General features: G+C 41.6%; 1 protein-coding gene across 4 annotated transcripts in view; it reads right to left on the bottom strand.

Annotated features, from left to right (window-relative positions):
• Positions 1-26,834, bottom strand: part of WASF1 (WASP family member 1) — a 134,582-nt gene that overhangs the window by 23,648 nt on the left and 84,100 nt on the right. For all 4 annotated transcript variants that reach the window (XM_077289554.1, XM_077289555.1, XM_077289556.1 and 1 more), the window contains exons 3-4: positions 18,881-19,015; positions 4,372-4,525 (exon numbers count right to left, since the gene is read on the bottom strand). In XM_077289554.1, the coding sequence (XP_077145669.1) occupies positions 4,372-4,525; positions 18,881-19,015 (289 nt within the window). The remainder of the gene's footprint in view (positions 1-4,371; positions 4,526-18,880; positions 19,016-26,834) is intronic.

Here is a 26,834-nt window from a genome sequence, read left to right as displayed (position 1 = left end):
AAATACCTCTGGCCGTTAAGGGGGTAAGGGATTGGGTGGACTGCAATACCACTGCAATACCAAGATAGGTTATCAAACTTGGGGTTATCCAGATTGGGGGAAAAAATGATGTCTGACAGGCTAACCCAATTACAATGTACAAAGTCTGCCATGATGAGATGGGAGCATCCTCTACATCTAGGGGAAAGAGGGAATCATCATCATCAAACGATGGGATTCTTTACTGTAAGAGCACTGAGATTATGGAACTCTCTGCCACATGATGATGTGATGACATTCACTAGACAAGTTCAAGGGGGGCCTAGACGCCTTTCTTAATAAATATAATACTACAGGTTATGGGTACTAAAGTCTGTGATGGGATGTTGAGCTAAGGAACATGTAGTAATAGGAATATGTAGTAGGTGTAGTAATAATAATATTAACAAAATAGCTCCAATTAGAAATGTCGCTTACCCCATGTGCAGGGCATTGCAATAACTTAGGTACCCATGGTTAGGACTACTCATATAGTGACGTTGTTAGTGGTTGTAACCATGAATACATAAGCTACTGCAATGCCCTGCACTTGTGGTAAGTTACAGACCTCATCAGAAGAACCATACCACATTTCTAATTCAAGTAGTTTTGTATTTGCTAATATTATTATTATACCTACTGAATATTGTGATTGGATCCCAATTCTGCAAGAAATCCATTGTCTATAACCCTACGTACGGCATCGAAAAGAAGCTTCTATATTAAAGGGGTTGTCCGGTACTATTTTTTTATTGATGGCCTTAGGACAGATCATCAATCTCAGACATCCGGCATTCCCGCTGATCAGTTGTTCCTGGTGCCTGCGGTGGCAGGATGTTCTCAGTTGCGGAACTTCACAACACAATCCATCAATTGCAGAGCCACCTCTATTAAAATAAATAGGAGTGCATCTGCAATACTACTTTGTGGCCACTATACAGTCTTCTTGGTGCCGCAACTAATCACATCTGGCCGGTGACACTGAGAAGAGCTAATTGGTTGATGGGGGTTTCATAGGTGGCACAGCATAGATTTGAAATTGATGACCTATACCAAGGATTGGCCATCAATATAGAAGTAGTGGACATTCCCTTTAATTCCCAGTAGTCATGATAGTCCTTCATCAAACTATAATATGAAAAATGAGAACAACTCATATCTAAACTAAGATTCCATCAGATGAATCACATTTTATATAATCTTCCTCCAGTTTACTAACCAGTTTGCTGATATTGGAGAATGACCACGGTGAGGATCTCTGGGCTTAATATGGAAAGGCTACAAAATAATAATAATAATAATAGGGGAAAAAATCCAACATCACACAATAAGTTCTGGCTTAGGCACATATTACAAAAGGGAAAAAAAAAAGATGACTTGGCTTTGCCAGATACATTTTATAGCACTAGCTATATAGGAACTATACTTTATAATTGAACTGCTCTTTATCCCTGGCACCAGATCTTCACCAGAAATCATAGCATTGTCAAGTTGTCACTGATTCTGTGATGGTCTCCAAATCACAGAATGAATAGACACTTTCTATGTACAGGCAATGAGAGCTAGCTGACCCTGAGAGGGAGATAAGAGAGCAGGAAAGAAAGAAAGCAATCCACCCCTACAGCTCGCTTCTACTTAAAGCTGCAGCCAATCTGTGGCTCAGAATCACAGGGACTTGACATGTCGTACTAATTTACCAACGGGGTGTTCCTTCTCTATAGTATTTGTCAAATATAATTTGTTAAGGTTTGGGGTCAAATGCCATATTTAATAAGTGCAGGCAGAACTTTTACTAACATATCCAGAAAATGGTCAGGTGTGTTCTGCATGGAAGCTGAAAAAAAAAAAATAATAATTTATCTATCTATGTTATATATACACACACAGTTGAAACTAGAAGTTTACATACACTATATAAAAAGACACATGTTCATGTTTTTCTAAATATCTGCCATGAAATCAGAATAAACCTTTCCCGTTTTAGGTCAATTAGGATTACCATAATTATTAATGTGTGACAAATGCCCGAACACAGAGAGAGAATATTAAGGCATTTTTATTACTTACTGCAAAGTCAAAAGTTTACATACTGTAAGATTACTATGCCTTTAAACAATCCTGAACTGCCCATATGATGACATCATGCATTTGGAAGCTTCTGATATGCTTTTTGGCAACATCTGAGTTAATTAGAGACGCACCTGTGGATGTATTTTAATGCACACCTGAAACACACTGCTTCTTTGTGTAGCATCATGGGAAAGTCTCAAGTACCGTATTTTCCGGCGTATAAGACGACTGGGCGTATAAGACGACCCCCCAACTTTACCAGTTAAAAAATAAAATCTTCTTAAAAGTTGGGGGTCTTCTTATACACCGTATGTCGTCTTATAGGGCCGGTGAATATGTGCCTTTTGGGGGGGGGGGGGGGGAGTGATCCTGATGAGGACGAGGGGGCGTCTCACAGGAAAGTGAGTATCCCCCATTACCTTATCATAGCGCTGCAGCGTGGGGTCTCTGTGCTGGGAGCGGCGGCTGCTGTGCTGTGGTGCGGCGGCTCCTCTTCTGCAGTGTGGGGCCTCTGGTGCTGTGGGTGGCGGCGGCGGCGTATCTTTATGCAGTCGGGGCTCCTCCGGCATCTCAGCCTGGAAGCCCCGCCGGCAACTCCATCGGTACAATGCGGTCAGGTGGCCTCCGGGAAAATGGCCGCTGCTCAGATTCAGATCTCGTCCCGAGATCTCGGGAGACGAGATCTGAATCTGAGCAGCGGCCATTTTCCCGGAGGCAGCTCAATAGGTGCGATGCGGTGGCCCGGCCGCTGGGGGCTGCGCATGCTCAGATTCAGATCTCGTCCCGAAATCTCGGGACACGAGATCTGAATCTAAGCAGCGGCCATTTTCCCGGAGGCCAGCGCATTGTACCGATGGAGTTGCCGGCGGGGCTTCCAGGCTGAGATGCCGGAGGAGCCCTGACTGCATGAAGATACGCCGCCGCCACCGCCCCAAAGCACCAGAGGCCCCACACTGCAGAAGAGGAGCCGCCACAGCACAGCACAGCAAGCCGCCGCTCCCAGCACAGAGACCCCACGCTGCAGCGCTATGATAAGGTAATGGGGGATACTCACTTTCCTGTGAGACGCCCCCTCGTCGTCATCAGGATCACTCCCCCCCCCCCCACCATATACACCCGGCGTACAAGGCGATTCCCGGCGTACAAGACGACCCCCGACTTTTAAGAAGATTTTCAGGGGTTAAAAAGTCGTCTTGTACGCCGGAAAATACGGTAATCAGCCAAGATATTAGGAAGAGAATTGTGGAATTTCACAAGTTTGTCTTATCCTTGGGTACAATTTCAAGATACCTGAAGGTTACTCGTTAATCTGTACAAACAATTATGCGCAAGTACAAACAAGATGGGAATGTCCAGCCATCATACCGCTCAGGAAGGAGATGGGTTCTGTGTCCCAGAGATGAACGTGCTTTGATCTAACATGTGCATTTCAACCCAAGGACAAAAGCAAAAGATCTTGTGAAGATGATGGCGGAAGCTGGTAAGATTGTGTCAATATCCACAGTGAAACGAGTACTGTATCAACATGGGCTTAAAGGGACTCTGTCACCCCCTCCAGCTGTTATAAACTAAAAGAGCCACCTTGTGCAGCAGTAATGCTGCATTCTGACAAGGTGGCTCTTTTAGTTATTGGTGCAGTCAAAGCAGAAATAAAGTGTTTTATAATTTTGCAAAAATACCTGTCGATAGCCCTGGAGGCAGGTCTTAACCCCCCTGCTGCACACGCCACACTGCCGTCACTCAAGGCTTCTTCGGCGCCGGGCGCCGCCCCCTCCGCGCTGTTTTCAAATCAAATCCGGCGCCTGCGCTGTTTTGTTCTGCCTGGGGCAGGAGCAGTGAATGCTGCCCGTCTGACCTCAGATGCAGTCTCGCAGACTGCGCCTGTGCGGCCACCCAGCTTGTGAATCCCAGCCCCGCAGTGTGTTATGCATTATGCACAGTGCGGGGCTGGGATTCACAAGGGATTGACCCAAGTCATTCAGTTTAAAAAAGCAATGGTACCGAATACTAATAAAATGTATGTAAACTTTTGACTTAAAACATTCTCTCTCTCATTATTCTGGCATTTGGCAAATCTTAATAATTATGCTAAACCTAATTGACCTAAAACTGGAAAGATTTATTCTGATTTGATGTCAGATATTGAGAAAAACATGAATATGTGTCATTTTATACTGTATAGTGTATGTAGACTTCTGGTTTCAACTTTATGGTGACAAATTGCATTACTACATCTCCCCAAGAGTAAGGCTTTTTTTACATGCACGACAAAACCATACGTACCTGTACGGTGTCAGTATATTGAGAGGTGGAGGATGTTCACACAATTCATAGGTTTCGTGAAGAGGAATTGGCAAAGTTTTACGGTCAAACAATTGTTGATCCTGAATAATGGAGCTTCTGAAGGCTTTCCTCATTGTGATGTCCTGTAATGACACTGAAGCGAAAAAATACATTTTAGATCAGAAAGTTCTCAATAAAACATTGCTTGACATGTCTAAGATTTTCTAAGATAAATTCCATAATAAATAAAACATTGCTTGAAATGTCTTATATTTTTTTCTAGCAGATAAATTCCATAATAAATAAAACCCCAATGCTAAGATGAAAATTAAATATCAATTTTATAGGTTTCACAACTATTAAAAAAAAGTACTACAATTAAAAAGAACTAAGGTATGAACCTCAGAAAGAATGGAATAACCAATTATACACAAGTTTGAGATAAATAATATCATACCTCTCTGCGGGCTTAGAAACCAGATCTATAGATCCTTCCAGAAACAGAATTGATACATGTTCTGGACTTATTAGACGCTTTTTCTGCAGCTTTTGCTGTTTGCATGGCAATATCTTTCTTTACTAGCAATAGTTTTGCTGGGTTAAAAGGATTTCTTATCGGTAAAGCAGAGAATACTTGGCAACCTAAGCTCCACACCAGTGCTATTTAATAGTGCTGATAATATGGAAACGGACTCTGTTACGTGCAACCAGGGGAGGTTACTACTCTTACCAGTTTAAGAAAAAAACACACGGAAGCTTAGACAGATCAGTGACACTAGGAGAGACACCCTAACCTTCTATCTGCACCCCAAGCAAATCTGATGTTAATACACAATTTAAAGAGGATCTGTCACCAAGTCAAAAGTGCCAAGCTTTTGCTCTAATTTTTTTTCTCCTGCTCCCCTGAGTATTCTGCCCTTTCTTTTTTTTTTAAACCTGTCATACAGTTCCAGAGATGTGGGCCTTTTTATTTAGTGCTCCCATCATGTTAACTGTATGGTCTTTACAAAGGGGGCGTGGCTCACAGAATTATCTGGGGGCGTGTCTTTAGGCAGCTGTGCATAATTATGATGTGAGGAACGCCCTGTTAGTAAAGAGCATACAAATAGGTCTACTAGGAGCACTAACTAAAAAAGCCCATATCTCTGGAATAATATGCCCAATTTTCAAAAAGAAAAAAAATACAATATTCAGGAGAGCAACGAGAATAAAATAAGAGCAAATACTGGCCACATCAGTCCTTGTGACAGTTCCTCTTTAAGCTACCAGTCACAGTATGTGAGAGATGATGAGGTTAATAGTAATACTGGAGATACTGGTAACAAGGTGCGATGGATGGAAAAGTGGTGCAGATGTTTTTTGCAACCTATCATCTTACAGCTTTGAATTTTCAGAGGACCTTTTTAAAGGGAACCTGTCGTCTTGGAAATGCTATTCAATCTATGGACAGCATGTAAAACAGTAGGAAAAGATTTAGCATAATCCATATTTTATTCATAAATTCCCTGCCCCTTTGGGCTTTGCAGTAAAGGGGGCAGTCCTAATCAGTGACTGATAGCTGACTCTGTAGACTCGCTTATCCATGGAAGGCTGTTAATCAATGATTAGGACTGCCCCTTTGACTTATAAGTCAGGAGGGATTTTAATGAATAAAATATAAGCTATCCTATTTTTTCCCTTAATCCTATATAAATCCATTCCCCTGCTCTTTAGCATACTGTCCACAGAATACAAATTCCCTTTAAAATAAATGCAACAACCTCTTTGTGGCCATTTGCGATTCAGTTTTGATTAAAAGGAGACCCACAACAACTATGGAAATCATAAATTTTGGTCTGAATGTCCAACTTTAATAGTACTGTTTCTTGTCTAATGAAAAATATATATATAGGAAATGAAAATTAGGACCAACCTAGGACAGCATTTATCCGTACAAAAAAAAAAGATAGGTTAATGTGTTTACGTAATAAATGGATCAGTCCTGTAAAAACAAAGGAAACATTCACACTAAATATATTTCTTCTGTTGTATTTTTGGAATAAACCGAATTATTCAGCTCCAGAATCCCCATTAGAGGAATCATTCAACTGGTTTGTATGAGTGAAATTGAGACCTACTGACTGCTGAGGAAACCAGCCGTCTCATGAATATTCAACGCCTTCTGACCTAAATAAAAATGCATAGTGGAGCAAGTGTTAGGACGTTTCGTCATAAGCCCCTGAAATGTAATTACTTTCCAAAAATGTAAAGTGCCCAGTACTAGACATCAGTATGTGCAAGAACCCCACTTCCCCTCAAAAAAGTGTAATGACTAAAAATAATCACAGAATAGCTGCACATACCTTTTAATAAGCAAAACGATATATCAAGCTGTTAACGTGCCATGGTATTATGTCAGAGGACTGGTAAATGTGACCTCAAACATTTATTCTTTTTACAATTTTTCTGGTCCAATATTGTCAGTAGCTCACCATATCAGACAGCGAAGAGAGTGGAGTTGGAATAACCCTTTAATACAAGGGTAGGGAGCCTTCCTTTTTTCTGCCAAGAGCCTTTTGGATATTTATACCATCCTTCGGGGGCCGTACAAATCGTGCACTAACTCCTCCCACGAGGTACGTCCTGATGCTGGCACTGGTGTCAGGTTCATAAACTTTCATTGCACGCTCATCAGCGTTCAGTAGTGAACACTGCGTGCACGTTCTCACTGAGCAAGAAGAAATTAAAGGGTTGGTGGCCGTCAAACACAATTGCCGGTCCATGCACTGTGGTAATATGCCCGTGGACTGGAGAAAATGTTATCAAGGGTTGTAAATGGCACGGGAGCCTGAGGTTCCCCATTCCGGCTTTAATGTATCAAAGTAAGAATGGAGAAAACACAAACATATAGCTGAGCAGAATCCACAATACAGCACTTATACATACAGACATTTCACAAAAGAAGGACCTCCGATAATGGAGACATTAGGCAATAGGTGATAATGCATTTTCCCAATAAGGCTATTTAAGGAACCCCAAAGTGTAGCATTGAACTAAGGCTGGGGTCACACTTGCGTGTTCAATGCGAGAAACTCGCGCAATACCCGGCACTGCCGCCAGCACTCGGGACCGGAGTGTGCGGCTCCATAGAAATACATGCAGCTGAATGCTCCGGTCCCGAGTGCCGGGTATTGCGCGAGTTTCTCGCATTGCACACACAAGTGTGACCCCGGCCTAAAGGGAAGAGTAGGCTACAGTCGGATAGTACAAATATCATTACCACCACCACTTCCTAAAAGCCATCTCTTATCTTCATTGACATAAAAACCGTAAAGTATTCTTCTGACAGTTCTAGTAAAGAGTAGTCACAGGGAATCATTTTTATTCTGCAAAGGAAACTATTTTAGGTAATAAAGTTTATTACGAAATTGGTGCATATCACTCTGGATGCTTTAAAATGGTTTTAACATATTCATGTCTGTTCTATCATGTATACAGGTCCTTCTCAAAAAATTAGCATATAGTGTTAAATTTCATTATTTACCATAATGTAATGATTACAATTAAACTTTCATATATTATAGATTCATTATCCACCAACTGAAATTTGTCAGGTCTTTTATTGTTTTAATACTGATGATTTTGGCATACAACTCCTGATAACCCCAAAAACCTGTCTCAATAAATTAGCATATTTCACCCGACCAATCAAATAAAAGTGTTTTTTAATACCAAACAAAAAAACCATCAAATAATAATGTTCAGTTATGCACTCAATACTTGGTCGGGAATCCTTTGGCAGAAATGACTGCTTCAATGCGGCGTGGCATGGAGGCAATCAGCCTGTGACACTGCTGAGATGTTATGGAGGCCCAGGATGCTTCAATAGCGGCCTTAAGCTCATCCAGAGTGTTGGGTCTTGCGTCTCTCAACTTTCTCTTCACAATATCCCACAGATTCTCTATGGGGTTCAGGTCAGGAGAGTTGGCAGGCCAATTTAGCACAGTAATACCATGGTCAGTAAACCATTTACCAGTGGTTTTGGCACTGTGAGCAGGTGCCAGGTCGTGCTGAAAAATGAAATCTTCATCTCCATAAAGCATTTCAGCCGATGGAAGCATGAAGTGCTCCAAAATCTCCTGATAGCTAGCTGCATTGACACTGCCCTTGATGAAACACAGTGGACCAACACCAGCAGCTGACATGGCACCCCACACCATCACTGACTGTGGGTACTTGACACTGGACTTCAGGCATTTTGGCATTTCCTTCTCCCCAGTCTTCCTCCAGACTCTGGCACCTTGATTTCCGAATGACATGCAAAATTTGCTTTCATCAGAAAAAAGTACTTGGGACCACTTAGCAACAGTCCAGTGCTGCTTCTCTGTAGCCCAGGTCAGGCGCTTCTGCCGCTGTTTATGGTTCAAAAGTGGCTTTACCTGGGGAATGCGGCACCTGTAGCCCATTTCCTGCACACGCCTGTGCACGGTGGCTCTGGATGTTTCCACACCAGACTCAGTCCACTGCTTCCTCAGGTTCCGGTCACCTCTTCTCGTTGTACAGCGTTTTCTGCCACATTGTTTCCTTCCAACAGACTTACCATTGAGGTGCCTTGATACAGCACTCTGGGAACAGCCTATTTGTTGAGAAATTTCTTTCTGGGTCTTACCCTCTTGCTTGAGGGTGTCAATGATGGCCTTCTTGACATCTGTCAGGTCGCTAGTCTTACCCATGATGGGGGTTTTGAGTAATGAACCAGGCAGGGAGTTTTTAAAAGCCTCAGGTATCTTTTGCATGTGTTTAGAGTTAATTAGTTGATTCAGAAGATTAGGGTAATAGGTCATTTAGAGAACCTTTTCTTGATATGCTAATTTATTGAGACAGGTTTTTTGGGTTATCAGGAGTTGTATGCCAAAATCATCAGTATTAAAACAATAAAAGACCTGACAAATTTCAGTTGGTGGATAATGAATCTATAGTATATGAAAGTTTAATTGTAATCATTACATTATGGTAAATAATGAAATTTAACACTATATGCTAATTTTTTGAGAAGGACCTGTAGATTCATTATCTAGACTACAAAGACAGAAATAGCCAGAAAATATTTTCCACTAACATAGCCGAAAACAGTTATTTAATTAATGATTTCAGAAGATTTTAATTTAATATTGCTAATCAGTCGGTGCTCAAACCTGGCAAAACAAAAGCATTGATTTTTCTTGGAAAACAGTTTGAGCAGTTAATGAAGCTAACCTACTTTCTCCCACAGAAGCAGTGTAAAAATAGCAAGCTAAATCTAGCATGAGAAGAGGTATTTTTGTACTATTGCGGTAACTGAGGTAAGCCGAGATTTAATGTAAAGATTTAGATTTCTGCTCTCAGGGACCTAGTATAATCTTAAACCCTTTTTCTGTCAATGACGTTCGTAGCTTGATGTGCCTAGGTTAATAAGGCTAATGCCCAGAATCCTGACTTTCAAGTGATACCAAACTCAATATTCTAGGCGCAATATTTGGGGTCCTTAACTTGTTTAAAATCAAGGAGATGCAGAAATTTCCATTCTGGCTCTTTTTTAGAGTGCATGAAAAAAATGCAAGTGGGAAACCTATACGAAAAACACTAAGAAAAAAGGCTATACCAATACCATGCTGCATTTCCACTGACCCACAAAAAAACACCAGAAACAAAAATCTACACTATACTTCAAAATAATTTAAATGGTCGATGTTCTTTCAGGTAACATGATTGTAACATGATTGTATTTTAAAACACAAAATGATTTGCAGATTGCCCATTTACCACATTATGTGACTATTATAGGGTCTTAACCAGCTTTCAAAAATGCCAACTACTCGGTATCACTCTTCTGTCTTACTAGCTGTTTTCTGCCTGTTGCAAAGTGTAATCAGTCTCTAGCAGCAAAGATGAAAGTGAGGCTGCCTCCTTGTTTCTGCTCCTGCTTTCCTGTCTGTCAAACTGCATATAGACTTAATTCAGAGTTTAGCTTTAATTTAGGACCAGCAAGACATTGGACATATAGTGTTGGCATCATACTGGTATGAGGAACCTCTAGCTCAAAAGGAATGGATGAAAAGAATCACTGAAGGACAGCTTTTCCTGTGTGGGCGTTAATAAAGATATGAAACGTCAATCAATGAATACGACCAGTGACCCTATAAGTCCAAAGTAAACAGTAACTTACGGTAGATCAACAAGTAAGTTTATTATATTAATTTGGACAGTTTCTCCAACCTTAAGGCCCCCATACACTTTATACTAACCTCGACCAAACACACTGATATTGACGAGTTCAGGTTACAGTTTAATCGGTGAGGCTAGTTTCACACATCCATCTTTCGCCGTCAGGCTCATTCCGGCAAATTTTTAAAAAAAAAACTGGATCCAGCGAAAGATGCCGCCGGATCCATTTTTTTCCCCATAGATTTGTATTAGCGCCTTACCTTACAGAAGACCTTACGTTTCTTCCGATTTTTACCGGATCCGGCAAAAATGTTGTTTCCGGCATATGGAAAAAAACGTACACAGTAACGTTTTTTGTCTCCAGCAAAAAAGCCTATGGGAGCCGGATCCGGAAAATGAGATTCCGTTTTTGTTTTTTGTTTTTAAACTGAGCATGCTCCAATTTTTTTTTCTTCCAATTATCTGGATATGCTAGTCGGATCCGTCAAAAAAACGGATCTGTCGCATCAGTTTTTCACAATCTGTGACGGATCCTATTTTTTCAACATTCGACGGATTGTGCCTGACGGCAAAAACCTGATGTGTGAACGTAGCCTAAGGGAGCCCCCGACTCTTCCCGATACAGATTGTGTTGGGGGAGATATGGATCGGCATGTCATATTTACAACGGCGGGACCTTTTCTTCTCTAAAGATAAGCCACCTCCAGAGATATCTAGCAGCAGCTCTCTCTGAGAAGCATCGTTTAGCTGACAGCTATCTAAAGTGTATGGGGCTTTACAATACACAGCATGTTCACTGTAACTGTGTATTACCCATTTATATTTTAGTGTTAGATCTGAAAGCCATCGCCTATGCTGCAGTATAAAGCACTCACTGCTCTATAGGACCTGGAAATGTAAATCAGATTAGGCGTTTTAGCGTTAACCGAAAAACAGCTGCTTTTCAATAGTTTTCCCAGCAGTTGTTCCACAAATTCAGCAGCTGCTGTTTTCTAAAATGCTATTAACTCGGGATTATTTTGATGGTGCTGAAACTGTCCCTGCATTCAGACCACATTATACAGCTAATAACAAGTGAAAACCCGGCATTATTTGGAGCACAATGAAATGATTATGTCTTACAGTCAAATCAAACAATTGCAGCTCTGGTAATCACACTGAGCATGCTTTACTCCTCAGAGCAGGAAGGAAAAGGAGCTTCCTACGTAGCTGTAACAATCTGTGCTCCTGCAAACTTCAGAGACCGCGCGGGTGCCTCTTTAAGCTTCCTATTCCTGCAGGACAATATAGACTTGCTTCAGTTTCCTCTTTCATGTTGATCTACTGAAAAAGTAGTTTATCAAAGTCTATTGTATGAAAGGACGTGGACCTTTCTCTAAAATCTCAGCCAGTCCACAGAGCTGACCATGAAGATTTCTATTCTCACCAACTGAACCAAGTGCAATAAAGAGCATTGTATCTCCAACAAGGTATTTTAAGTCTGAGCAAATTATTTTAGGCCAACATATTTTGCCTTATATACATGCAGGATTTACATTTGGGACCAAAAGTTCTGAGACTGAAAAATTTGCCGTTTATCGATCTTTTCGTCAGATGTTTCTCTGGTTACTGAGGTGCAACTACTGTATTTGCTCTGCATAAGTTACATAACGTTTATGCAACGCCTCAATATTTAGAGTGCTGACTCTTATTTTTCAAGACTTCTTCTAATTCACCTTGACATGCTGGAATATAAGCTTCTGATCCAAATCCTGACTGATGACAACCCATTCTTGCCTAATCAGTGCCTGGAGGGTATCACCATTTCTGTGTTTTTGTCTGTCCAATTGTTTTTTTCAGTATTAATCACAGGTTCTCAATGGGATTGAGATCTGGGGATTTTCCTGACCATGAATCACCCAAATTTCAATATTTTTTCATCAACCCACTGAATTATCATTTTTGATTGGTGGCAAAATGATAACCAAGTTGGTTGATGAACAAAACATTCATAACTAAGTGTGCATCACCAAATTGCTCTTGCATCGTTGGCAGAAGTTGCCCTTGTAGGATGTTTAGATACCATTCATTATTTATGGCCATGTTCTTGGGCAAAATTGTGAGTGAGTCCACTCCATGGATGACAAACAATCCCACACATGAATGGTCTCAGGATGCTTTACAGTTGGCATTTAACAAGGACTCATGGTAGTGCTCACATTTTCTTCTACAGACAATCATTCTTCAAGATGTCCTAAACAGTTTGAAGGGGGTTCATAATTGAAAATAACTTTACCCTCACCTTCTGCAGTCCACTCTCAGTAAGTCAGTCTGTCCTTGATGTTTTTCTTGGAGAGACAAGGCTTTGTTGCAATTCTTGACACCAGGCCAGACTCCAAAAGAATTCACCTCACTGTGCAAGCAGATGCATTGTAACCTGTTGCCATTCCTGACCAAGCTCTGCACTGATGTTGAATCAATCCCATAGATGAATTCTCTTTAGGAGACAATCTTGGCACTTGCTGGAGGTTACGTGCTCTCTGAGGCCTTTTTCACAGAAACTGAACTTCTTTCTTTGAAGTTCTTGATTAGCCAATAAATGTTTGATTAAGTAGAAATCTTGGAGCAGCAATATTCTTGCCTGCAAATCCCTTTCTATGCAAATTAATGACTGTACGTGTTTCTTTGAAGGTGATCATGGTTGACAGTAGAAGCAAATAATTTTAAGCTCCAGCCTTCTTTTATAGCAACCAGTCAGCTGGTATAATTCAATCAGTCTGACAGAGTGATACCAGCTGCCTCGACATCCTTAATAGTTACTCCAGCGCTAACGAGAAGATCAATGAAACTATTTAGCAAGCAAGTCATTAGTGGTGGGGTTGAAAATCAGTGGAAATGTTGTTCTTTTTCTGATGAAGTTAATTTCCAAATTGCCATTATAAAAACTGAGGCAGTAAACTTAGTTAAAACCAAAATTTGTCAGTCTCAAAACTTTTTTGGCCATGACTTTGTACCGCATAAAGCCTATTAGTTCGGTCTAAACTAACTTTTGCCAAGACGTAAAATAGAGAATTTTGAAAACAGATGCTCTTTATTGTGCTTGTGTCATACTTCAGTAGCTGAGGAATATTGGTCAGTTCTGGAAAGGAGAGAGATGCAATTGTAGCATCTGGTCCTCAGTTGTGAGAGTGAGACTACATTCTGTGAGAATGGAGAAGTGAGAAGCAGGGTTGGAGACAATCCACTGAGCACATATGGTAATATTGTTTTTAGATATGAGCAAAGAAAGCCTGTCACTCAGCAAAAGTGTAAGTTAAACACAACACTTTATCCTTCATTGACCTAATATACATCTATAATAATAATTTTATTTATATAGCGCCAACATATTTCGCAGCACTTTACATTATAGAGGGGACTTGTACAGACAATATACATTACAGCATAACAATAAACAGAGATCAAAACAGATACCAAGAGGAATGAGGGCCCTGCTCGCAAGCTTACAAACTATGAGGAAAAGGGGAGACACGAGAGGTGGATGGTATCAATTGCTTTCATTGTTTGGACCAGCCATAGTGTAAAGATCGAGTGTTTATGTAAAGCTGCATAAACCGGTTATCAGCCTAAATATGTAACAGTACAGACACAGAAGGCTATTAAATGCATGATGCAAGGGATCTCATTATGGTTTAAGTTTTTTTTGTGAATGGGTCACACAGGGATAATAATAGGTTAATGCGTTGAGGCAGTAGGCCAGTCTGAACAAATGCGTTTTTAGGGCACGCTTAAAACTGTGGGGATTGGGGATTAATTGTATTAACCTGGGTAGTGCATTCCAAAGCATTGGCACAGCACGTGAAAAGTCTTGGAGATGGGAGTGGGAGGTTCAGATTATTGAGGATGCTAACCTGAGGTCATTAGCAACATGGAAGGCACAGGTAGGGTGGTAGGCTGAGATGAGGGAGGAGATGTAGGGTGGTGCTGAGCCATGGAGTGCTTTGTGGGTGAGGGTAATAAGTTTGTACTGGATTCTGGAGTGGATGGGTAACCAGTGTAATGACTGGCACAAGGTAGAGGCATCGGTGTAACGGTTGGTGAGGAATATGATCCTGGCTGCAGCATTCAGGACAGACTGGAGTGGGGAGAGTTTGGTAAGAGGGAGGCCAATTAGTAGAGAGTTACAATAGTCCAGACGAGAATGAATAAGAGAAACAGATAGTTTTTGAAGAGTCGAAAGTAAGAAAAGGGCGAATTCTAGAAATGTTTTTGAGGTGCAGATAACAAGAGCAAGCCAGTGATCGGATGTGGGGGGTGAAAGATAGCTTGGAATCAAGTATGACCCCAAGGCAGCGGGTATGTTGCTTAGGAGTAATGGTGGAACCACACACGGAGATGGCAATGTCAGTCAAAGGTAGATAAGTAGAGGGAGAAAATGCAAGGAGTTCAGTTTTTGACAGTTTCATTTAGAGGGAGGACACGATGTTAGAAACAGCGGTAAGACAATCACTGGTGTTTTCTAAGAAGGCAGGCGTGATATCAGGGGAAGAAGTGTATAATTGGGTGTCATCAGCATAGAGATGGTACTGGAACCCAAATCTACTGATTGTTTGTCCAATAGGGGCAGTATACAACGAGAAGAGGAGGTGGCCTAGGACTGATCCTTGAGGAACCCCAACGGTAAGGGGAAGATGAGAGGAGGAACCAGCAAAAAATACAGTCAGAGAGATAGGAGGAGAACCAGGAGAGAACAGTGTCCTTGAGGCCGATTGAGTGTAGCATAGTGAGGAGGAGCTGATGATCCACAGTATCGAATGCTGTGGAGAGATCCAAGAGAATCAGAATGGAGTAGCCACCATTAGATTTAGCTGTTAGTAGATCATTAGAGACTTTAGTAAGGGCAGTTTCAGTAGAGAGTAAAGAGCGGAAACCAGACTTAAGAGGGTCGAGAAGAGAGTTATCTAAGAGATAGCGGATAAGTCCAGTGTGGACCAAGCGTTCGAGGAGTTTAGAGATGAAGGGAAGATTAGAGACAGGTCTATAGTTAGCATCTATAACTGTCTATGAAATTATTAAAAATGTATTTCTATTGAGTAGAAGAATAGCAAATTGATATACAGTTTTGGAGAAAAAGTTCTAAAGTTCATTCCGGGCTTAGGAGTCCAGTGGGTGGTCCAACCAAGTAAATTAAAGGATTTTTGTATAAAATGACAATTATTTCTGTACGCACAAAAACTAATTAGGCACAACCATTGGACACCCAAGCCCAGGAGAACCATAAATGTAATCCAATACATTACTAGTTTCAGAATTGTTTTCTACACAGTATAGATAAATTTGCTGTGTTCCCCAACCCGGGCTCAATAAAAATACGATCTTCACCTTATCGGTGAGGAGAAACAACTGATCTGAATGTTATATATAGGCTATTATATGCAGTTGCATTCAGTCTGGTTTATAATCATCTAAACATTGAAGCACATGATGTACAAGAGCAACTGATCATTTTGACAGCCCAAGTAGCTAATGTGCCTAAAAGGGAACACATCAACAGATTGTCCCAATAAAAGCTGTTGCCATCATGTTCTTCAGCCTTTTAATCTATTCCTAATAACCCTGGCAGTGCCACAGACCTTATTGAAAAGTGTTGAAGTTGTCGAGTGTTTGCTAATGAGTGTTGAGCATCTGTGGACCCTGCTAGGCACCACTTCTCTGCCTTGTAGCACTGCCCCTCTGTATTTCAGTGATGTACACAGCTGGCAAATCTCACACATGTGCTGCTTTGATGGCTGTGTGGGTGAAGTTGAAGACCTCATGCATGTCAATCTTTGACAGAGGGGCATAGATACAAGGCAGACAGGGCATCCACCAAAGTCTGGGTGATGCCCACTGGATTCTTCATCAATCATAGGACAGCACTGGAAAACCTCAAAGCTTTTTCACAAGGTATGTGCCACTGCCAGCGTTCCTATTTATTATGCTTTTAAGCATCTTTTCAGATTACATAGTAGCATGCAAACAACAAACACTTGGCCATAAGACTATAGCTCAAAACAGATAGATGACAATTTACCGTACTAACGGGCTCAATAGTTTTTCACAGTAAGAGCTTCATAAACCTTCTGAAATTGAGAATTTATTTTTAACATTCAGACACTAAACCTTGCCTTTCAAGTACAATTCCTGCTGTTGTTTTATCTTAAAAAAAAAAAAGTGTAAAATCCCACCCCACCGCGACAAGGTGTACCCCAATCAGGATAATTTTACCTATATTGTCTCACCTTACTATGTGCCGACCTCAAAATAGAAGGAGGCAGAGCGGGTTTTGCACCTGCCCGTGCAAAGCTACATGTAATAAGATTTACCAAGAACCCTATGTTATTTCCATGTACTCGAACTATTCAGTTACCGACTGCAGGGTATTTACTCATAGTTTTTATCCTAGGTTTTGTCTGTTTATGGCCACAGTGTGAATGTGCACCTATACATTGCACTTATACCAACAGGTGTTTTGGCCCATTTCTTTAGTTTTTCTTTATCCAGTTTTAGCTGCTGTCAAGTGGAATATTGGTTTTCACTTTCTTTAAAATAAGAGTAATTAGAACATATATTTAATTTAATTATTAATAGAAATTATTGAAAGCTACAAGACTGGTATTAACTTTCTTCTGATCATGAACCTCGATATTAACCTCTTCAAGACCTTGGACGCATAAGTACCTAATAAAAGTGTGCTTATTGCTTCATAATACTTTTGACGTTTCACCGACGCATATCAGGTACCGTATTTTTCGGACTATAAGACACTTTTTAAAAATGAAAATGGGGGGTGCATCTTATAGTGCGAACGCAGGCTTACAGGGGAGTTGCGTCAGTGGTGTAGCAGTGGAACCGGCGGCAGCAGAGGTGTGGCGATGCTGCGGCAGTGGGTGATGCGGAGTGCACCTGAGCAGGGTCCCTTTCTCAGGATCCAGTGGCAGAAATGTGGCGATGCCATGGCCCGGTGTCCATGGCGAACAGAGCCAAGTGCATCACCGGTTTCCCTGCGGCCATCTTCCTGAAGCCGTGGGCAGCCGGAGGCTTCAGGAAAATGGCAGCTGGAGGCCGCGCGTGCAGAGATTGAAATCTCAGCGGCACTCGGCTTCAGGAAAATGGCTGCCAAGATCTCAAATCTTTACACATGCGGCCTCCGGAGGCCCACGGCTTCAGGATGATGGTTGCAGTGAAACTGCTGATCCACTCGGCTCTGCTCACGTGGACACTGGGCCACGGCATCGCCACATTTCTGCCGCTGGCTTCCTGAGGAAGGGATCCTGCTCCATGCTCTGCCTCACCACTGACACCGGACCCACAGCATCACACCACGGGACTGCAGCATTGCCACACTTCATGCCTTCTGTGACCCCTCTGTACCACCGCCAGCCCTCAGGTAAGATACCATAAAATCAGACAATAAGACGGACCCCCATCTTATACAAATCTTTTTTCTGCTATTTTCCACACCAAAATTTGGGGTGCGTCTTATGGTCCGGTGCGTCTTAAAGTCCCAAAAATACGGTACTTTGGTGGTAGTGGAGCCAACATCCGGACCAATCAAAAAGCAAGGGCCAGAGTCGATCAGGTGAGCGGATCAGTTCTGATCACGCACAGAGAGAGCTGATCACAGTTGATTTGGCACAGTGGCAGCTCGCCTCTGCTGTACGAAGTGACAGTTACACTTGATGTCATTTTCTGACAACATCGTCCTTTAATTTTAGCAAAAGTATATACAACATACATTTCAACAAACACCTCAGCTGATGGCACAGAAGAGTCAACCCTTATGACATCTCATTAGCACAATTACAATAGGTAAAAAATTACTTATTCATTGAAAAGCCATTCAATTTAAAGGACAGAATGAATATAATGAAACATGATGTGCCCTTGATTACAATGAAAATGCCAAGAGAAAAGCATAGGACAATTACATTTCTGTGTGTTTTTTAGCTTCAGGGGTTTGGATGACTACAAGAAATTCTGTACACACACAGATACACAGGACAAGAATTTCCACCCAATAGGCACAGAACGCCACTGTAATGCTTCTCTCCATCGTTTAATTAAGTACAGCGGAATGTGGAACTGAAGATGACCTATTTCATGTGCTAACATCAGACAATAGCGGCGTGCAATTGTCCAGCTGTGCTGGCATGTCAGGAGAATTATTTCTGCTTTCCGGGGCAGTCTAAAAAAATGCAAGAGGTTATGCACTAAAATAGGCACACAAGATGCCAAGATGAAAAAGTGGGAGAACATGAAGGCGGAAAAACTGAAACAAGAATTAACGACTTGATAGAAAACTTACGTTCTTCCTCTTTAGGATCTAACTGTGTCACACTGACTGATAACCGGTCTACACGTTCTTGTAGGGAGTTCACTCTGAAGGAGAAACTGTGCGCCTCATTGAAGAGCTCCCCAAATATATCTTCTGCATATTTACCTGAAATATAAAAAAAAAATTGACATTAAAGAACAGTATTACCTTACTACAATGAATACTTTATCAGAACAGTAATACATTAAAGAACAAACCACCATGGCTTGGGTTTCCATGACAGTTCAGCAGCATGGAAGCCTTACATCACCAAGCACATTAGATGGAATAGTTTTAAAAGCTTTATGATTGAGGAAGATACAAGTCCATCGAGTTCAACCTGTAAATCACACAGCCACTAGATTCTGGAGTAGTAGAAACATGTTCTACAGTACATAGTGATGGATCACGGTCCTCTCTCTGATACATGATTCTTGGATTAGCAAATACCAGGAGAACGTGACCCTCCTGATTGCATTGAGCCTACTGTAACGTTTGGTGGATGCTAGGTAATGATATGGTGTTGTTTTCCATGGATTGGCCTTGGCCACTTAGTTCCACTAAAGGGATTATTTATTTATTTATTTTTTTTAAAGTGAAATAAAAATGATATTCATGCACCGTAATTGTTTTTCATTATTTTTTTAGTAATTTTATAGGAAGAAAAAAATCTTTTATTCTCCCTCTAGAATACAAAGACATAAAAATACACCGATATGTACAGTATGTCTCTATGTCTCAGTATAATCGGCCTGTGAGGTTAGTGGCTGCAATACAGATCAAGTATACAACATTTTCTCACATCACTAGAGCCTGTGCCTCAATAGCTCCTGCCTGTTATAATAGAGGTTGTCTGTTCGAGTCCCGGGGAGACAAAAAAAAAAAAAAAAGTATGACTTTTTGTAATCAATTTTTGTTATTTTTAGTAGTATTATTATTAGTCAGCCCTTAAATCAGTCCTGCAGAGTCCGGGATGGTTGGGAGCTATGAGTAACTGTACCCTGATGTACAACGTAAGATCCATAAAGACATGGCTGGGTGAATTTAGTATGGAAGAACTTCAGTTATGACCTCAACCTGTGAACACTCTAATCCTTATTTATTGTCTGACCTTACAAGTGCTGAACGTTCACATGGGCACACTCCAGAACAGTAGAAGATGCCATAGCTGCAATGGGGAGTCCAAGCCCATATCACTGCTGGTAAATTTAGAATGGGGTGTCAGAAAAGCTCTTTTAGGTATAATGAGTAGCTGTCCCTGTACATTTGCCTGTATAGTGTATGTAACTGGGGAGCACACAAACTATAGTGTGCATTGAATTTGTAAATATTATACAAAAAAAATTAACCCCAAGATCTATTGAATTCTTTCATAAAATTTTAAAGAGTGTCAGTCACACGCAAAACTCAAATTAAACTATTTATACATTAATATAGAGGACTTTTCTCCTATAAAAAAACATAGTTGTGTATACAGTTTTGTGAAAAAGTGTTTGCCCCTTTCCTGAGTTCACATTCCCTAGCCACACCCAGGCCTGATTACTGTAACACCTATTCTCAAATCAAGAAATCAATTAAATAGGATCTGCCTGACAAAGTGATGTAGACCAAAAGTTTCTCAAAAGCTAGACATCATGACGCGATCCAAAGAAATGTTGAAACAAATGAGAAACAAAGTAATTAAGATCTATCAGTCTGGAAAAGGTTATAAAGCCATTTCTAATACTTTGGGACTCCAGTGAACTATAGTGAGAGCCATTATCCACAAATTGCAAAAACATGGAATAGCGGTGAGCCTTTCCAAAAGTGGTCGGCCGACCAAAATTACCCCAAGAGCGCAACGACGACTCATCTAAGAGGTCACAAAAGACCCCACAAGAATATCCAAAGAACTGCAGACCTCACTTGCCTCAGTTGTGGTCAGAGTTTATGACTCCACCACAAGAAAGAGACTGGGCAAAATTGCCTGCATGGCAGAGCTCCAAGACGAGAGCCACTGCTGAACAATAAGAACATAAAGGCTCAACTCAGCTTTACCAGAAAACATCTTGCGGATTCCCAGGACTTTTGGGAGACTACTCTGTGGACAAGACAAAAATTGTACTTTTTGGAAGGTGTATGTCCCATTACATCTGGCATAGAGGTAACACAGCAATTCAGAAAAAGAACATAATACCAACAGTAAAATATGGTGGTAGTGTGATGGTCTGGGACTGTTTTGCTGTTTTAGGAACTGGAAGACTTGCTGTGGTAAATGGAACCATGAATTCTGCTCTATACCAAAAAAAATCCTGAAAGAGAATGTCCGGCCATATGTTTGTGACCTCAAGCTGAAGCACACTTGAGTTATGCAGCAGGACAATGATCCAAAACATATCAGCGAGTAAACCTCTATTTGGCTTACGAAAAACAATATACTTTGAAATGACCTAGCCAAAGTCCTAACCTTAATCAGATTGAGATGCTGTGGCATGACCTTAAAAAGGTGGTTCACTCTCGGAAACCCTCCAATGTGGCTGAATTACAACAATTCTTCAAAAGATGAGTGGGCTTAAATTCCTCCAGAGCGTTGTAAGACTCATTTCCAGTTATCGCAAACACTTGCTTGTAGTTGTTGCCGCTTAGGGTGGCCCAGCCAGTTAAAAGGTTTAGAGGCAATCACTTTCTCACACAGGACCCTGTAGGTTTGGATTTCTTTTTAGGTTAATAATAAAGACCCCCATTTAAAAACTGCATCTTGTGTTTACTTGTGTTATATTTGTCTAATATATAAATAAGTTTGATGATCTGAAACACTTAAGTTTGACAAACATGCAAATAATAGTCAGAAATCAATAAGGCGCAAAACATTTATTCACACTGTATTCTCTCATTGTGTTATATATATATATATTAGTTCTTTGGTGTACTCCTGTCTTGGCCAAGAGCTTCAGGTCTGCTTCCTCAATTACAATCCTCCGCACCTCCCTTATTGATGGGGAGCACTCACTGTGGAGTTCTCCTTGAAAATAATCCTCAGAGCTGGACACACTGACGCTGCAAAAGCCAATTGTACACACAGGGTAAGTGAGCAGATGCGTTGTTATCCCACTTATGTATGTAGCGGCCGCTTTCTGCACACAGGATCACACAGCAGCAGGCGAACAATGTTGGCATGAGAGGGAGATGAGAGCAAGCACTCTTTGACGCTGCTTGAGCTGGGCACACACACACTGTCACTGTGTGTAGATGCATCCTCATCCTCCTCTCCTTTGTACAGAGACTATTTGCCGCACATAGGATCACGCAGTGGTGGGGGGGCTCATCTTCATAGGATAAGGAGTAAGTGTGCGCTCAGCTCCTGCAGTGTCAGTGCTGCTGTGCTCTCATCTCCATTGCCTGTCAGCATTAGCCACCATCCACTGTGAGATCATGTGTGCAGCGAGCGGCTACTGCAGACAGAGGGATCCAAGCACACCTGAACTGGCACTGCAAGTGTCTTTGGCTAATACAGCGTCAATGTGTGCAAGGCTGAGGATTCAATTTTTTAAGCTCTCCAGAGCAAGCACTGTCAATCAATGAATGCATAAATGAATTAATTTGAGGCTGATGTGACAGACTCCCTTTACACATGTAAGGAGACAGAGACATTAGAACGGTTGCTTTATTTTGCAATAACTATAAAGCCGAATGCCATGCAAGGTTATACCCATCTATCTAAACCTGTTGGAATTGGTACCATCCAGAAAGCTGAAAGCACTGTTCAGTTGGCAAAAACTGCTGAAAGACAAGACTCTTTATAAGCCCTTAAAGGTAAGGTACCGCGTTTGTAGATCATTAATTAATGAATGTAATGTAGCATAACATGCTGTTATAACCAAGATTTGAATGCATGTAAAACAGATTTCCTGAGTTATACGAGTAGAAAGAAGGAACAGGGGGCTGACATCTTGGTTTCACAGCAGTAGCATGACACTAGCAGTGTCATATTACGGCACCCCATGGATATAGGAGATAATAGACCACCCGGACCCTATCTATAACATTGAAGAGGCATTAGCAGTGAGCTGGGCATGCCTCTGTGGGCTGCACAACTCACTGCTGTAGGTGTGACTAGCCGCCATTTTACTATAGCCCAGTGCTATCTGCCCAGATACACTTGCTCTCTATCGCTGCAGGACAGAAGCACTGACTGGAGCCGGAGAGTGGGGAGGGCGGGTGATTTACCTCCCTGCTCCTCTGTCTGTACTCCAGGCACTGCACGTTCTGAGCAGACATCCTCTGCTCCTCACACGCTGCCCTCCCTGGGTGCTTTTCCTGCTATGTCTCCGCCTCCCCACTTGCACACAGTCCCGGAGATCAAGCTGCATTCTCTCCCCCCCGTGTCGCTCTTCCTCCTCTCCTCCCTGCATTCTCTCCCCGTGTCCTTCTTCCTCCTCTCCCCGTGTCGCTCTCCCTCCTGCATTCTCTGCCCCCCCCCCGTGTCGCTCTCCCCCCTGCATTCTCTCCCCCCGTGTCACTCTCCTTCCTTCCTCTCCCCCCTGCATTCTCCCCCCCCCCCCCCCCCCCCCGTGTCGCTCTCCTTCCTCTCCCCCCTGCATTCTGTGGGGGGGTCTCTATGCGTGTGTGCAAGCATCGTCCGATGGGACTACAAGTCCCATCGGACGATGCCTGCTAGACTGACAGTGATTGACACATTAGCCAATGATGGGACAGTAATAGTCCCATCATCCGGTTAATGTGTTCAATGAAAAAAAAAAATACTCCATACATACTCCATACATGCTACATACATCCATACATGCTACATACATGCTACATACATGCTACATACATGCTACATACATGCTGCACACATACATCCATACATGCTACATACATGCTGCATACATACTGCACACATACATCCATACATGCTACATACATGCTACATACATACATACTGCATACATGCTGCATACATGCTGCATACATGCTACATACTGCATACATGCTACATACATGCTACATACATGCTACATACATGCTACATACAGTTAGGTCCATATATATTTGGACAGAGACAACATTTTTCTAATTTTGGTTATAGACATTACCACAATGAATTTTAAACAAAACAATTCAGATGCAGTTGAAGTTCAGACTTTCAGCTTTCATTTGAGGGTATCCACATTAAAATTGGATGAAGGGTTTAGGAGTTTCAACTCCTTAACATGTGCCACCCTGTTTTTAAAGGGCCCAAAAGTAATTGGACAGATTCAATAATTTTAAATAAAATGTTCATTTCTAGTACTTGGTTGAAAACCCTCTGTTGGCAATGACTGCCTGAAGTCTTGAACTCATGGACATCACCAGACGCTGTGTTTCCTCCTTTTTGATGCTCTGCCAGGCCTTCACTGCGGTGGTTTTCAGTTGCTGTTTGTTTGTGGGCCTTTCTGTCTGAAGTTTAGTCTTTAACAAGTGAAATGCATGCTCAATTGGGTTGAGATCAGGTGACTGACTTGGCCATTCAAGAATATTCCACTTCTTTGCTTTAATAAACTCCTGGGTTGCTTTGGCTTTATGTTTTGGGTCATTGTCCATCTGTAGTATGAAACGACGACCAATCAGTTTGGCTGCATTTGGCTGGATCTGAGCACACAGTATGTCTCGGAATACCTCAGAATTCATTCGGCTGCTTCTGTCCTGTGTCACATCATCAATAAACACTAGTGACCCAGTGCCACTGGCAGCCATGCATGCCCAAGCCATCACACTGCCTCCGCCGTGTTTTACAGATGATGTGGTATGTTTTGGGTCATGAGCTGTACCACGCCTTTGCCATGCTTTTCTCTTTCCATCATTCTGGTAGAGGTTGTTCTTGGTTTCATCTGTCCAAAGAATGTTCTTCCAGAACTGTTCTGGCTTTTTTAGATGTTTTTAGCCTTTTTATTCTTGATGCTTATGAGTGGCTTGCACCGTGCAGTGAACCCTCTGTATTTACTTTCATGCAGTCTTCTCTTTATGGTAGATTTGGATATTGATACGCCTACCTCCTGGAGAGTGTTGGTCACTTGGTTGGCTGTTGTGAATGGATTTCTCCTCACCATGGAGATTATTCTGCGATCATCCACCACTGTTGTCTTCCGTGGGCGCCCAGGTCTTTTTGCATTGATGAGATCACCAGTGCTTTCTTTCTTTCTCAGGATGTACCAAACTGTAGATTTTGCCACTCATAATATTGTAGCAATTTCTCGGATGGGTTTTTTCTGTTTTCATAGCTTAAGGATGACTTGTTTCACCTGCATGGAGAGCTCCTTTGACCCCATGTTTACTTCACAGCAAAACCTTCCAAATGCAAACACCACATCTCAAATCAACTCCAGGCCCTTTATCTGCTTAATTGAGAATGACATAACGAAGGGATTGCCCACACCTGCCCATGAAATAGCCTTGGAGTCAATTGTCCAATTACTTTTGGTCCCTTTAAAAACAGGGTGGCACATGTTAAGGAGTTGAAACTCCTAAACCCTTCATCCGATTTTAATGTGGATACCCTCAAATGAAAGCTGAAAGTCTGAACTTCAACTGCATCTGAATTGTTTTGTTTAAAATTCATTGTGGTAATGTCTGTAACCAAAATTAGAAAAATGTTGTCTCTGTCCAAATATATATGGACCTAACTGTACATACATACTGTACAAAAAATGCATTCTGAAATGTAATCACCATACTGGAGATAGTAAAGAGGATAATGACTGGTTTTACACCTCCCAGAGATCCATGGTGCTGGCAGCTCTGAATGGCTGAATCTTGGCAGCTCGGACCCAATCTACAATGAGTGACTATATAACCATTTCATAGCCACAGCAGAAACAAACGCTTATGTTCAGTACAACCAGATGAGCAGCTTATAAGAATGTGTGATACCTGGACCCATTGGAGTCAGACGGAGCCTATACACCACTTACCAAAATGTTATCTTTAATCATTTCACGGAAAGACAGGTTTTGGGCAAAGATGCAAAAAGACTTTTTGGTATTCTGCATTCTCTGGCTTAAAACATATATGCCTTTTTTGGGGTAGTCTGATGTGTTTTTTTTTTTTTTTAATCTAAAGCCAGAAATGGATCCAGCAGGAAGGAGCTATACAGGATTCTGTATACAGAATCAGGCAAAAACATCTGGAATTGCTGACCTTTGCCCAAAAAGCAGAAAAACAACAACAACAAATGAGCACATATAAAATAGATTTCTTAAAAGGCACAAATAGAATAATGAGTTGGGTGCAAACAAAATAAAAAAGCAAAAAAAAAAACACAACACACAAACCAGGCACAATGGCTGTCTGAGGAATGTTCTGCCACACTGAATGCACCTGGGCACGCAAATAATCAAGATCCGCTGCTGGCAGCTTCGTTTGCAATTGTCGACAAATGACTCCCAGATGTGCTCAATGGGAGACAAGTCACGAGAGGTAGAAGGCCATTGTAGCATGTTTATACACTATGCCCAAGAGCAAGACCTAACTGTACATACATACTGCATACATGCTACATACATGCTACATACATACATACCTACAATACATACATATAGACATACAGTACATTAAACATACATTACATACTCACCATTACTTGTCATTTTGTTCCCCGAAGCCAGTGTCATCTGTAAAAAATATGAAAAAAACAAACAACCAATATACTCCCTGTCCGCAGAAATCCACGAGTGTCCCATGACGATCTCCCATGGAGATAATAATGTAATATTGCCCCTTTCTTTGGGTCACATGGTAACTCACATGCATTTATTTACAGCCCACAGACTCCACTCTACCTCTCTGCTGTCTGCTCCTCCCACATGAGTCACAGTCACACTTCACTGGCTGAATCTGAGAAGCTGCCAGGCCCAGACAAGAAAAAAAAAAAAAAAAAAGACTCGGCTCACTCACGCTGCAGAGCCGACTCCTTTCATTCACAGCAGGG

The sequence above is a fragment of the Ranitomeya variabilis genome, chromosome 2, assembly GCF_051348905.1.
Source record: "Ranitomeya variabilis isolate aRanVar5 chromosome 2, aRanVar5.hap1, whole genome shotgun sequence".
Lineage (NCBI taxonomy): Eukaryota > Metazoa > Chordata > Amphibia > Anura > Dendrobatidae > Ranitomeya > Ranitomeya variabilis.
The sequence above is the reverse complement of the archived record's forward strand: the minus strand, read 5'-3'. Positions and strand labels throughout refer to the sequence as shown.